Consider the following 12,790-nt stretch of genomic DNA (forward strand, 5'->3'; position numbering starts at 1 on the left):
AGACTTACAAAGTAAATCAATTCCAAAATGATATTGTGAAATATGTTCAAAAATTGATGTCAAGATCGGTAACAATGCTACTGAAGTATAATTGATATTCTGTGAAACGCCCTTAATTTGTGTTCGTGAATGGGTAAATTTTCCAAGTTTAAGATTTTCTGAAGTTTTTTCCAGGTCTTCAGCTGCATTTTCAAAAAAGGCACGCAATCCAGCTTTAACAAGCTCAGATCCTGATTTCATAACGGTTCTGAAAAATAAGGGAAAAATATTAAATTTGCATTGATATTTAGTGGTTGTATAGATATATATGTACATGTTAGTTACATTCTATCAGTCTTTGAAGACAGAACACATGTATTAGTGAACTTTACATTATGAATTGAAGTAGACAGTTACCTCTACATAGTAGTATAAGCAACGATTAGCTTGGAGTATTTCATACAAAATAGTAACAACAAAGAACTTCTTTCCTCGGTCTTATCTTTCCATTTTCTTTTAATCTGCTTTCAGATAAGATAATGCCTTCTTGGCAAAAGTCACAGGTTGTAAGAAAGCTCCTCTGTACAATATGCTCAAGAAAAGTGACTTTTATTTCTCCAAATTTTTATGGGAGTCAAAGTAACTAGGTATGAAAGTCAGGATACATGCTTACCTATCTTCAAAGCAATCTAAATATAGAAAATGCAACTGCAATACCAGTATCACAGTTCCATTCCTTAATTTTTTTTCACTCTTCTACAACCACTTAAAGAAGTTTCCTAGCGTTGTTATTCCCAATGAGTTCATTGTCAAGCTGCTGTATAACATAATCAGACCAGAAAACAGCTCAAAGGAGAAAACTATCTTAGCATATGTTTTAGTCTATGTGGTAAACAGTAAAAATTAGCAAATGCAACTATGCCTATGTATTAATATATTCTTTTTACTTCTAAAGCAAAATTTTACAATAGTCACTAAATTGTCTTGATATCCTCAGGTATCGATACTCATAGTATTGGTGATTGCCTTTGGAAATGGTGACAAAAGACTTCAATGTTTTAACGACAGGCATTGAACTGAAAAATGTAGATGAAACCCTTTAGACAAAACCTGTTAATGCAGAGGTCAATATCTGAATTATTGCAACTGCTTGTATCATTAATTACAAAAAAAAATTAAAAGGAATAAAAAATACAGAAACAATCTAACTGCTTCTGTATAGCTCTGTGATACCCACACAGTCTGTGGTTGGTACAAATGTTTCAAACTTACCGTGTGTCAAGAGACTGAGCTAAGATGTGCAGGCAGTTCACCATTGTAGCTGAATCACTGCCTAGTTAGAAAGAGATAATATGAGAGCACAGTAGTAAGGGAAATGTAGAATTATTCTTATAATCAAAAATGTCATTGTTGAAGATGCAGGGGTTAAAGAAGACATGACATGAATCTGCCACCTCAGGTCAATGGAGAGAGAGTTAGATCTGGTTCTAGAACTAACTTTCAATTGTTTAAGTCCATTTCCACAGAAGAACTGAGAAGAATCACAAGGATCTACTTATAGCTCATTTTCATCACTTGATCATGCAACATTCTGAACTTTGTATCTTGTAGTACCTATGTTTCTTTTGCAGTTTTCTTAACATTATCTTTGAGAAAAGGTACATAATTTTTTCCCTACACCCCGCTTGCCTATTGCAAAATCTATTTCTATTGAGATCTATTAGATTCAAAAAGTTGGATGACAGGAATCAAAACAATTAGTGTAGAGATGACTTTTGAAAAGCTAAAAGTAACTGAAAAGGCATGAGAGTTTTTTAAAAGGATTCTGAAAATCCTAGAAGCCACTATTTCTTCCTGCTCCAACACTTTACATATTCTAATAACTGTTAGCTTCAGAGCCATGTTCAGTGCACTCACTAATTCTACTGGAAGTTTATGCATAATTTTATAAAATTTTGCCTAAAGCTTCTTAAAAGCTTTGAGCAAGATAAAAGAAATGGCTGTACATTCTTTGTATTTTTAACTTTATCAAGATCTTTCTTAACAACTTACCAAAAAGTGAGATCCTATGTCTAACAAGAGCAGCTAGTTTGCAGAACAGGCTAAAGCAGAAAAGAACAGAAAAAGCAAGACAAGACAAGGCAAAGATTAAAGATTTATTTAGAATACGATGTAAAGAGCAGTAGTAATATGAAAGAGAAAACACAACATAATTCCTGGAAAGTGTATTTTGAATCATACATTATTACAGCAGTCAGTCAAATAACTGCTTTAAGCAAAATAAGTTTTTGAAGCTTCTAAATTTTCTCATTTTCTAAGCCTCACTACTTCAGAGATGACGTGAAACTTTTTTTATTACAGTGTTTTCCAACAATTACATATTATGTGGTTGAGTCATTCTTTATGACTATTTTTTCTGAATAATATTTTTTTTGTAAAAACAAGAAAAACTTAGTAACTTAGTATTCTGCAGGAAGCAACCATTACTAATCTCTATTTTATTTAAAACAACCCACAAAGATATCCTTTATAAAGAAATCAATCTGTGTTTAGTCACTGCTGCTGATAATATGAACCCTGAAATATATACAGAACAGAAGATTTTCTGGTAAGTATATTAGAAACTTGCATATCTCACATAGTTGTCAAAATAATAGGATAATCAAGAGAACAGAAAAATCTTCAACTATGTAAAGATTAAAGGGATTAATTTAACTTCTAAAACCAAAGACAGACAGGCAGCCTTGTTTATTCTCTGTGCTACACTTTAAAAATGGAATTAGAACTTAAGAAAAAGAAGCAAAAATACCTTAGGAATCGGTATGGCCTCTTACTAACGAATGGTTGTCATTTATCTTCACAACAGTAAGGATTTACTATATTTGCTATAAGATGAAAGTGACTGATAGTCACTTTTCTCAATGAAGAATGGACAAAGAATTTTATTTTTGAATCAGTAACAGCAGATATGTAGGCTAACTTCCTCCACGTGCATTTTTAAAGGTGTTTTGTACAACCAGAGCAAGCACCTTTCTAGCTTTATTAAGCTGACCTGACTGATTTAAGAGAAACAACAGGAATATTCAGAGAGGAAGCATGAAATTGAAGTGAAGTGAAATGAAACAAAATGAAAAAAACTTCCATCCTCCTGAACCTGAGCTGACCTCCCTAGTCAGAAGAGAGGACTATTTTGCACATTCGTATACAATATATCTCAGAGCTCAGTAAAGCAGAATGTTACGGACTTAAACTCACTCTCACGGGTAACTGCTGTATAAAAACTACCACCCACTTAGCAGATAGAAACAAAAGGGTAAAAATAATTTAAAGAAATGCAAAAATAAGTTGGAATATAAACTGAAGAATGGAACCCAGTAAGATCAGTGTTAGGCTTGATCTTATGTAGGAATGAGTAAGCAATTTTTACTTTCAAATTTTATATCTATTGTTCTGTCGGAAAAAGTAGTCAACTCTCGTCAACATAGTGAAAGAAAGCAAAAGAAATCTGATAAACAGACAGTAGAGCATGAAAGTAAAATACAGTTTGAAAGATTATGATAAAATATATCCAAAGAAAATATCTGTCAGCATACATTTAAGAGGCAGAAAATAATTGGCAACAAAAATATTAGGTAATAATCATAGTTAAAAACAAATTAAATACTAATTTTATATGTGAATTGCACAAAAATGAAATTACTGTTTTTGTAAAGGCAGCACATTATAAACTAAAAGGCAACTATCTTTCATTGAGTTTTCTTGAGTCAAATGGCTAGTTCCAACCAAATCTGAAACAACAGATATATCTAAAAATTTTTAAATTCCAGCAGTTTTTGTGCAGTGGCAAAAGTAATTTGTAGAGAAATGAAAATCCAAAATTCTCCCTAAAATCTGCATCACGGTATTTTCACATTTTTCAGATATCTCAAAGTTTAAATGTGAGACCAGCAGACAGAACACAACCAGGTGATCAGGCCCAGTCAACACGGATTTATGAAAGGCAGGTCTTGCCCAAGTAACCTGATCTTCTATTACCTGCTATTACAAGGTTACCTGCTGGATGGATGACGGAAAGGCTGTGGATAGAGTGCACCTGGACCTTACTAAAGCCTTTGACCATCTCTCCGTCTCCATACCATCTCTCACAGTATTCTGCTTGAGAAACTGGCTGCTGTTGGTCTGGGCAGGCATGCCCTCTGCAGGGTAAAATCTGGTTGGATGGCTCAGCGAGTGGTGGTAAACAGAGTTAAATCCAGTTTGAAGCTGGTAACAAGTGATGTTCCCCAGGTTTAAGTCCTGGGTCCAGTTCTGTTCAATATCTTTATCAATGATGTGGATGAAGGGATTGAGTATACTCTTAGTAAGTTCACAGATGTCATGAAGATGAGTGGAATTGTCGATCTGCTTGACGGTAGGGAGGCTCTAGAAAGGGATCTGAACAGGCTGGATCGATGGGCTGAGACTTAAGGTATGAGTTTCAACAAGGCTAAGTGCCAAGCCGTGCACTTGAGACACAACCCCACACAGCCCTCCAGGCTTGGGGAATAGTGGCTAGAAAGCTGCCTAGCAGAGAAAGACCTGGGGGTATTGGTTGACAGTGAACTGAACATGAGCCAGCAGTGTGCCCAGGTAGCCAAGAAGGCCAATGGTATCTTGGCTTGTATCAGAAACGGTGTGGCCAGCAGGACCAGGGAAGTGATTGTGCCCCTGTACTCACCTTGAGTATGGTGTTTGGTTTTGGGCCGCTCACTACAAGAAAGACATTGAGGTGTTGGAGCGTGTCCAGAGAAGGATAATGAAGCTGGTGAAGTGGCTGCAGCACAAGCCTTATGAGAGCAGTTGAGGGAACTGGGGTTGTTTGGCCTGGAGAAAAGCAGGCTGAGGGGACACCTTGTTACTCTCTACTAGTGGGCGATAGAATGAGAAGAAATGGCTTCAAGCTGCACCAGGGGAGGTTCTGTTTAGACATGAAGAAAAATTTCTTCACCAAAAGCTTTATCAGGCACTGGCAGAGGCTACCCAGTGAGGTGGTTGAGTCGCCATCCCTGGAGGTATTTAAAATGTGGGTAGATGAAGTGCTCAGGGATATGGTTTAGTAATGGACAGATACGGCTGGACTTGATGATCTTAAAGATCTTTTCCAACTTAGCAATTCTATGATTCCATGATTCAACAATGAAACACGAACTGGCCAGAAGACAAGTTTTATTAGTTCCATTGTATGCAGGATCATTTACTAATGTGTTTGATGTTATCATCCACAATTATATATTGTAATATATATAATTAGTACATATACTTAATTCTTTAATTATATATTAAAGAACAATAAAACAAGTAATTATATTAGCTCACTGCCATTCTGATAGAGAATAAGCTATTCACTTTCTGGCTGAAGAAACGGAGCTTTTGAACTATCTCTTTAACCTAAGAAGAGACCTTTAATTATCTGTACAGCACATTCCTGTGTATATCTTAATTTTCTACTTACCTTGCTACCATTTCCTTTTCCTTATTTGATGCATATCCGCTGCTACTGAGTGTTTTTGTTGGAGAAGACAGGAAGTACAGGCAATGATTTGTAAAGTATTGATCAACTAAAGGTAAAAGAACCTAAGAAATACAGATACAAAATGTGTTTTTCACACAGCACAATGGTAAATGGAGCAACAATGGTGTGCTTGGTTAAAGTTCATTAAAAGAATTTTAGAAATTCTACGACAGTTCTTTTTTCTCATTTCGGACACAAGGTCATATCGGTTAAAAAACTTAAGGCTTACAATTTTACTTACAAATTATGTAAATAATAAACAGAATTATACAGTTCTATCTATTTTGGAAAGAATATTGCAGACTTACTCTTCTCACTTTCAATCGTGTTAAATATCACTGAACTTGGAGGACTCTTCCTCTCCACTATTTACATAACTGTCCAGTACAGATATAAAGGGAGAGGATTTTTTTTCTTTTTTTTTTTTAAGATCTCAAATTAAATACTAAGTATTCCTTACTTCAAATCTGGCTATTGACAACACTTCTCTTATGAGGTACATAAATGTGCATGATATTACTACACATAGGAATACTTGCTCTTAATGAAATGACACTACGCACTTCAGTGATATACTGAGGCAAGAATTTTCACAAATAATCTATATGCTCAGTGAGAGTATTTAATTTCATATAATAAATAAACTGTATTTTAACTTTTATATTCCTTCTCATGAAGAAGCAGATATATTGAAATACTTTGAAATATTTGAATCCAGCATAGTGACATATTTCCAAAGATATTTTGAAAGATTTATTAAAAACATATAACTAGTTTCTTACCATGAAAAAAATATAGGAAAGATGTATTTCTACTACCTGACAAGCAGCCCAACATTACAAATTTCCATGTTCTGCATGATGGAATGTATACATATATATTCCTTGAAATACTAAATCACTCACTTTGGCAAAGAATTTTATTTCTTGGTCATGCGGAGATTTTTCAGTTTTTCCACTGGTTACAATGGCTTCTGCAAGGACACAACAAAGGTAGGCACGCATAAGTTGTCTAATAATAAATAACACAATAGCTCTTGTAAACTTAGTTTTACTGAAATACAAATAAAACAGCAGAAACAGTTTAGCCAATTAGAGATGTCCAAGAATTAAATCTGCAAATCAAGATGCAGGATTTAAGTTTGTTAAATGCAATAAAACAAGTGGTCACTACAAATTTAAACATAACAATACAACTATTACTACCTAAATATCAACAATTTAAATTATTTTCAAAATAAAATCTGCAGCTTACCCAAATGTGCAATAAACTCTTGAGCAGAATCGACATATTTCAAAATTTTCTTCAGAAACTTAAAGGCAAACCTCTTTTCCATGGATGAAGCATCCAACTCCATATCATTCAGACCCCTGTTTTAGAAAGCATTAAGATAAATAGCTTTGATGATGACAGTGGTACAAATGATGACAGTAATATGAAGCATTCCATTCCTTATTACTTTTAATTATGGTCAGTTTTCAGAAGAAGGAAAAATCGACGTTTTTAGCAACTTTTAGTTATCAACTATATAAGAAGAAATGTTAAAATTGGTTCATGTTTCTCTAAGAGGTATACTAGCTTTGGATTAAAGTATCCAAATGATATGTACTTTAGGATAACAATTTCAGAGAGCTATCTTATTGCACAAATGAAGCCATACTACCTTTGAATCTAACAAAGCAATGCATTGGCCACTCAGTTTCTACTGCTGGCAGATTAAAATGCCAATATTTAGGAAGTCAGCAATTACATCTTTACAAAGTCAGTCTAAGCACTACCCTTCATTTCATTATTCACTATTAAACTTCATTTTTGTTGATGAATTTTATCAAAGACTGAAGTCAAAACTACTTAAGTTACTAAATGAAAATATAAATGCAAGTGACAAAGTGTTTTTAAAAACGTCAACAGTACTTCAAAAGAGGCATGCATTAATTATTTGATATAAATTCATGACCCAAATCATGACTGGTACATATAAGATATTAAAGAGGAATAAAAACGTGTGTCTGGCTGTGCTTAGATTTATAATACTACATTTTATTTTGGCCACAAATGAAACCTACCTCACCAAAAGTCTAATATTCTTTAGGATCACAGAAAAATTTAGGTTGGAAGAAAACTCTGAAATTATTCTGATTCAAGTCCCACCCCAAAGCAAAGCCAAATCCAAAGCTAGATCAGATTTCTCAGAAGCTTGTACAATAATGTACTGAATGTCTTCAAGGACTGAAATCTCATGATCACTCAGGAGAGCCTACTATAATATCTGACCATCATCACTGTGAAAAAATAAAGGTGAAATATTTTTATACATCTAACTGCAACTTCCCTTGTAACAACATGTTACTTTTGACGAGGTAGTGTTTGAACTCACTGTCTCCATAACCTTGCAATAAGTAGCTGAAGACAGTGGTAAAATCCCATTACAGCCTTCTGGTTTAATACTGAAAAATGTCCATCCTGTTCTCAGAGCCTCCCCTGGCATGACATGCATGATAGTCCCCAAGAGTCCTCTTAGTCCTCCACCTGATTTACTCTTTTATCAATGTCTTCCTTAGCACTGGTGAACCTGGACAACATACTCTCCATACAGTTTTATTATTGCAAAATGGAAAGGGAAAATGTCACCACCATCAACCTGCAGAGTTATTTTACTAATGCAGCCTAGTATGCAGTCAGTCTTCATTATCATAAGGATGCAGTCCTGATTCATGTTCAACTTGCAGAATTCAAGGTGCTTTTCTGCATAGGTGCTGTCAGGCTCAATTTCCTTATTCCTGGAGTTACTCCATCCCAGGTATAAGACTCTGTACTTACCTTTGCTAAATGTCACAAGAGTTCTGTCAGCCCATTTCTCCAGCTCATTGAAGTTCCTCTGAAAGGTAGCCAAACTCCCCAATTTATTGTTAGGAGTTCATTCCACAAAATTGCTAAGGATGCACGTTGTCTCATCATCCAGTTGGAAATTTTTTCTTTTTCTTTTAATTTATTCTGTTTAAACATACTTGTTTTTACAAGTCACTAATTTTCTCCTTATTTCCTTGAGATTTTCTTGTACTTTTGTTTTATTTGCAACTTCATCATACTCTATTTATTCCAATATTAAGAGAATAGAACTACACTTCAGATTTTCAGTTGATAGATCTAGGCATACACACAGGACACCTAACTGGCTTGAGAAGTGAGGAAGTAACTGAGTAACATGAAGAAAAACATCTGGATACCCATAATGGCTGTTTCATTTGCATCTGTACAGACTGTTCAGATAGTAGACAGGAAGCCTTTATCAATGAGAGACACTGACATGGCTAAAGAAGATGTAGAGACTGCAGAGGGTTAAACTGTGTCAGAAGTAGGGAAGATGGGAGGAACTGATAGTTTGACGTACTGAGGCAAAAGCAAGAAAGGAATAAGAAACCAGGATAGTTGCTGGACTTACTGTTGTGCTATGGAGGAAATGATAATTTGTCCTGACATTCCTTAGCACTGGTATAGGAATAAATCAGGGAGAAAAAATGGAAGATTAGACCAAGAGTTGGAAAATATCAATGAGGTGAATCCAGGAAAAAAAAATTCTGAGGGAGAAGGTTGATGCACAATAGGGCTTTTAACAACAAAGACATCTAATACTGAAATATATGTTCTTGATCATGTCAGAACATGGGTAAGAGGAAAGAAAGACATAGTCTGAAAAACAGAACCATGAAACCACAGAATACATTCCAATCCTTTTTTACCCGTAAAGTTAAAAGTACTCTAAACTGCCATGTTACAGTTTCATTTGAAAGACAAAATAATAAAATTTATTTTTGAAGAACTCTAGTTTATATATATTTATGATGTCCTATTTACATATCATATGTGTAATCAAATTATTTGATTGACAGGCATCTCCTGCTGCCTTACTGTCACAAAAGCATAACACAACTGAAAGCGTTTTATCTTCTGAAGAACAACTTGAAAACGCTGTAAATATTCTCTTTTTGTGTTTATAGTAAGTCACAGTTGCCAAGAAATTACACATACTTTCCTAAATATCAAAAGACATTGGCAGTTCTCTTAAAAAACAAAGTTAACATCAAAAGAACTTGTTTACAGCTGCTTAACAAAATATCATGTTGTTTCTAACGTATACTTGAGTAAGGCCTGAGAGATTTATTTGTACATCATAAACACTCAAAAGTGCTTCAAAAGTGCTCTCAATCAAGAAAAAGGAGCAAGAATCAAAACAGAGGCAGATGGTATATAAAGTACACACTGTGCTGCCTATATGTTTCCAATTATAAAGAATTTCCATGTTTTAATGATTAGCCCAACATTTTTAAGAATGACATTCTGGAAATGTTATAATTGCAATGAGTACTTCAAAAGATTTTATATACACTTAAAATATGCATTTATTAATCTGAAAAATACACCAAGAGAATAATATTGAATCACCCTGATATAGCCAATTACTGCCAACTCTTTGCCCATACCCCATGAATAGTTTGAATTGTTTCTTTCAAGTTGACTTGTCTGCTTAGTTAACACTAACCTGGACAGATGCAGCTGCAAAGAGATATTAAAACTAATGTTTGAGCAATTCCATTAGTGTTTCAAAGGACTATTCATTTCCAGGAACTAAACCTGCTTTTCTTATTCAATGTCTCTAAAGCAGGTACAGAGCATATAAAAATGTTTGGTGGCATACCTACAATTTTTGTTCAGACTAACAGTCTATGTATTGGCAGGAGGGAACTTTTATCTGTAGTAATGCAGAAATGTATATTTAGAACTCTCTTCTAATATCTTAAAAATATTATTGATTGCTGAAGCCAATAAAGTTACCTTTTGCAGATCCTAAAAATATATTTCGGTAAATTTCTGAGTGTATACATTCACTAGAATTGAAAAGCAGAAATAAATGGAAATAATTAAGATCTGACCCTATGCAGGTACAGAAAAAACTGTTCATGAATGGGGTTTAGTTCATAAAAATGCTCATGCCAGCAAAGCTGCAGTTTCCTATGTACTCGGCTGTTTCACATAAAATAAAAAATGATAGTTATGGTATAGTAACTGACAATTTCATCGTATAAAGCCAAACTCACAGTATAAGAAGTTAATTTCTTTGACAGTGTAAGACCCTACAAGGCCAGCTTACTTACAGACAGAACAATTCAAGTGAGCGTACAGATAATGAAGTCTGCACTTCTGCTCGATCAGAAATTAAGGATGAAATGCCCACAAAACAGCTACTTTTTCTTACTGCTTTACAAACTTAACCCAAAATTTTACATAAAAACTGGATTAAAGAGCACTTTAACATAGATGTATTTCAGTATCAGACCTTAGATTTATTTTCCCATTATCCTTATAGTCACTACTGGCTGCTAATTTCAAAGTTTCAAATCACCTGCCTGTTTAATTACATTACTGTTGCATTTTTGTATTAACAGCGATGACAAATTTATTAAAAGTGTTACCTGTCCATAATATTTCAGAAGTGTCTTTCTGAACATAAAAATAACAAGGACTCTGACTTACAGAATATATGCCAAATAGTAATTATGTCAATAATTAACAGACTCCAGTGAATTAAGGAAACACATCACAGTTTGTGCAATGAATAAATATCTCAAAAAAAGGTCAGCTTACCGAGATATGATTATACCATTGACTTGAAGGAATTTAAACAGTTCTTGTGCCTTTTCACGGTCCCGTGATTTCTCTTTGGCTGTCAATGTGTCATAAGGTACCAATAAAGGATGACTACCTCCACCTTTAGTAAGTAGAAAGAAGTGTAAGTTTTTCTACTGTAGGATTTACTTTACTTCAAGTACAAAAAAGAAATATTCAATTTCATCTTACACTGTTTTCTTTCAGACTGCTTCTCTTTTTTGTGTGTTTTATGGGATTCTGGCTTACCTTTGCTTTCCAACTCCATTTTCTTCTTCTTTGCCCATATATTATGGTAGTTTTCTGCCATTACCTCAACCATTCCCTACATATACATCAGAAAAGAACAAGATGCAAAATTCAAAGGCGACAATTAAAAAGTCTGTAATTCTACACATTTTTTCAGTCTTGAATAAAGTCTACACACTTGTGGTAAAGAAACATCACAGTATCACACGCTGTTTACAGTGCTTTTTTAGCTTCATGATAACTTTTTCTAGAAACTCAGGAAGCACCTACAGGGTAAACAGTAGAAATCTCTTTTTAAATATGTAAGTAGTATGGCATCACAAACACAGTCACAAATACACTCATAAAACCTGAAAAAATTCAACTAATCAATAATAAAACCAAAATCTACTAATTCTTCTCAGCAGAATACATGCAGAACACAAATACAAACCTGAAGCTCCCTAGAAAGCACTACATTAGAAAGATCAAGTGGCGCTGGGGTATACCCATTTCCCTGTGGGGGAAAAAAAAAAAGGAAGATAATTATTTTCAGATAAAAAAAATTCACATAAAAGAATCAAATATTCAACTACAACATCTGTTGTTGATCTGATTAGAGTGATATTTTTAATCTTTCTTGTAGAAACCGTGTTCACCTTTTGTTCTGCAGTATGCTGAAGACACAGAGATGATTAACAGAATGCATCTGCTCATGTGGAAATTTGCTGCAGACACTTAGATCTCTCTATTCTCAACAGATAGCAAGTTGCTAAGAACTGTTGTTGACCTAAGAGATGAGATCAATCATGAGGCATACAAGATGTGCCTTTGAAACATGACAGAACAGTGAGGTAACAGCTTGAATGACCATATACTGAAGAGAAGACATCACAACAAAAAGTTAAGATTATTGTTTCATGGAATTCAGACTGAGAAAAAGGAGGAGTGTGATATATTTATGCAGTCTATAGATGTTTAAAATGTGAAAGCTCCAGAGCAGCAGAGCTACTAGGCACAAGTTAAATGTGACGGGTGACATATAACTCACTGATTTCAATCATGTGCTGAAAGTAAACACATACTGAAATCCTCTACTCAATCGTGTCTTTATCATGCACTTTCTTGGGCAGGTAGGCCCAGCTGCAGAACAGGTGCAATTGACGGGAAGCAGAAATACCAGGGACAGATGGACTCTCTATAAGGCAGCGAAGTTTGCTGAAGAGATTAAGAAATGCTGAAGTATTGTCTTGTAACAGAGTGCTCAATGGGCACTTTTGGTGAGCAAAACTTGTGCTCAGGAACGAACCCAACACAGACTTAAGGCCCCTGATGATGATGCTCACAGGAACAGTGCTGGTGCAATTG

The 12,790-nt window shown here is 34.6% G+C and overlaps 1 protein-coding gene across 5 annotated transcripts in view; it reads right to left on the reverse strand.

Annotated features, from left to right (window-relative positions):
• RYR3 (ryanodine receptor 3) overlaps positions 1 to 12,790 on the reverse strand; it is a 220,382-nt gene that overhangs the window by 55,337 nt on the left and 152,255 nt on the right. For all 5 annotated transcript variants that reach the window (XM_054069060.1, XM_054069058.1, XM_054069057.1 and 2 more), the window contains exons 55-63: positions 11,877 to 11,939; positions 11,444 to 11,519; positions 11,174 to 11,297; positions 6,785 to 6,900; positions 6,436 to 6,503; positions 5,471 to 5,592; positions 2,032 to 2,081; positions 1,252 to 1,312; positions 9 to 247 (exon numbers count right to left, since the gene is read on the reverse strand). In XM_054069060.1, coding sequence (XP_053925035.1) covers positions 9 to 247; positions 1,252 to 1,312; positions 2,032 to 2,081; positions 5,471 to 5,592; positions 6,436 to 6,503; positions 6,785 to 6,900; positions 11,174 to 11,297; positions 11,444 to 11,519; positions 11,877 to 11,939 — 919 coding nt within the window. The remainder of the gene's footprint in view (positions 1 to 8; positions 248 to 1,251; positions 1,313 to 2,031; positions 2,082 to 5,470; positions 5,593 to 6,435; positions 6,504 to 6,784; positions 6,901 to 11,173; positions 11,298 to 11,443; positions 11,520 to 11,876; positions 11,940 to 12,790) is intronic.

This window comes from Cuculus canorus, chromosome 5 (assembly GCF_017976375.1).
Source record: "Cuculus canorus isolate bCucCan1 chromosome 5, bCucCan1.pri, whole genome shotgun sequence".
Classification (NCBI taxonomy): Eukaryota; Metazoa; Chordata; class Aves; order Cuculiformes; family Cuculidae; genus Cuculus; species Cuculus canorus.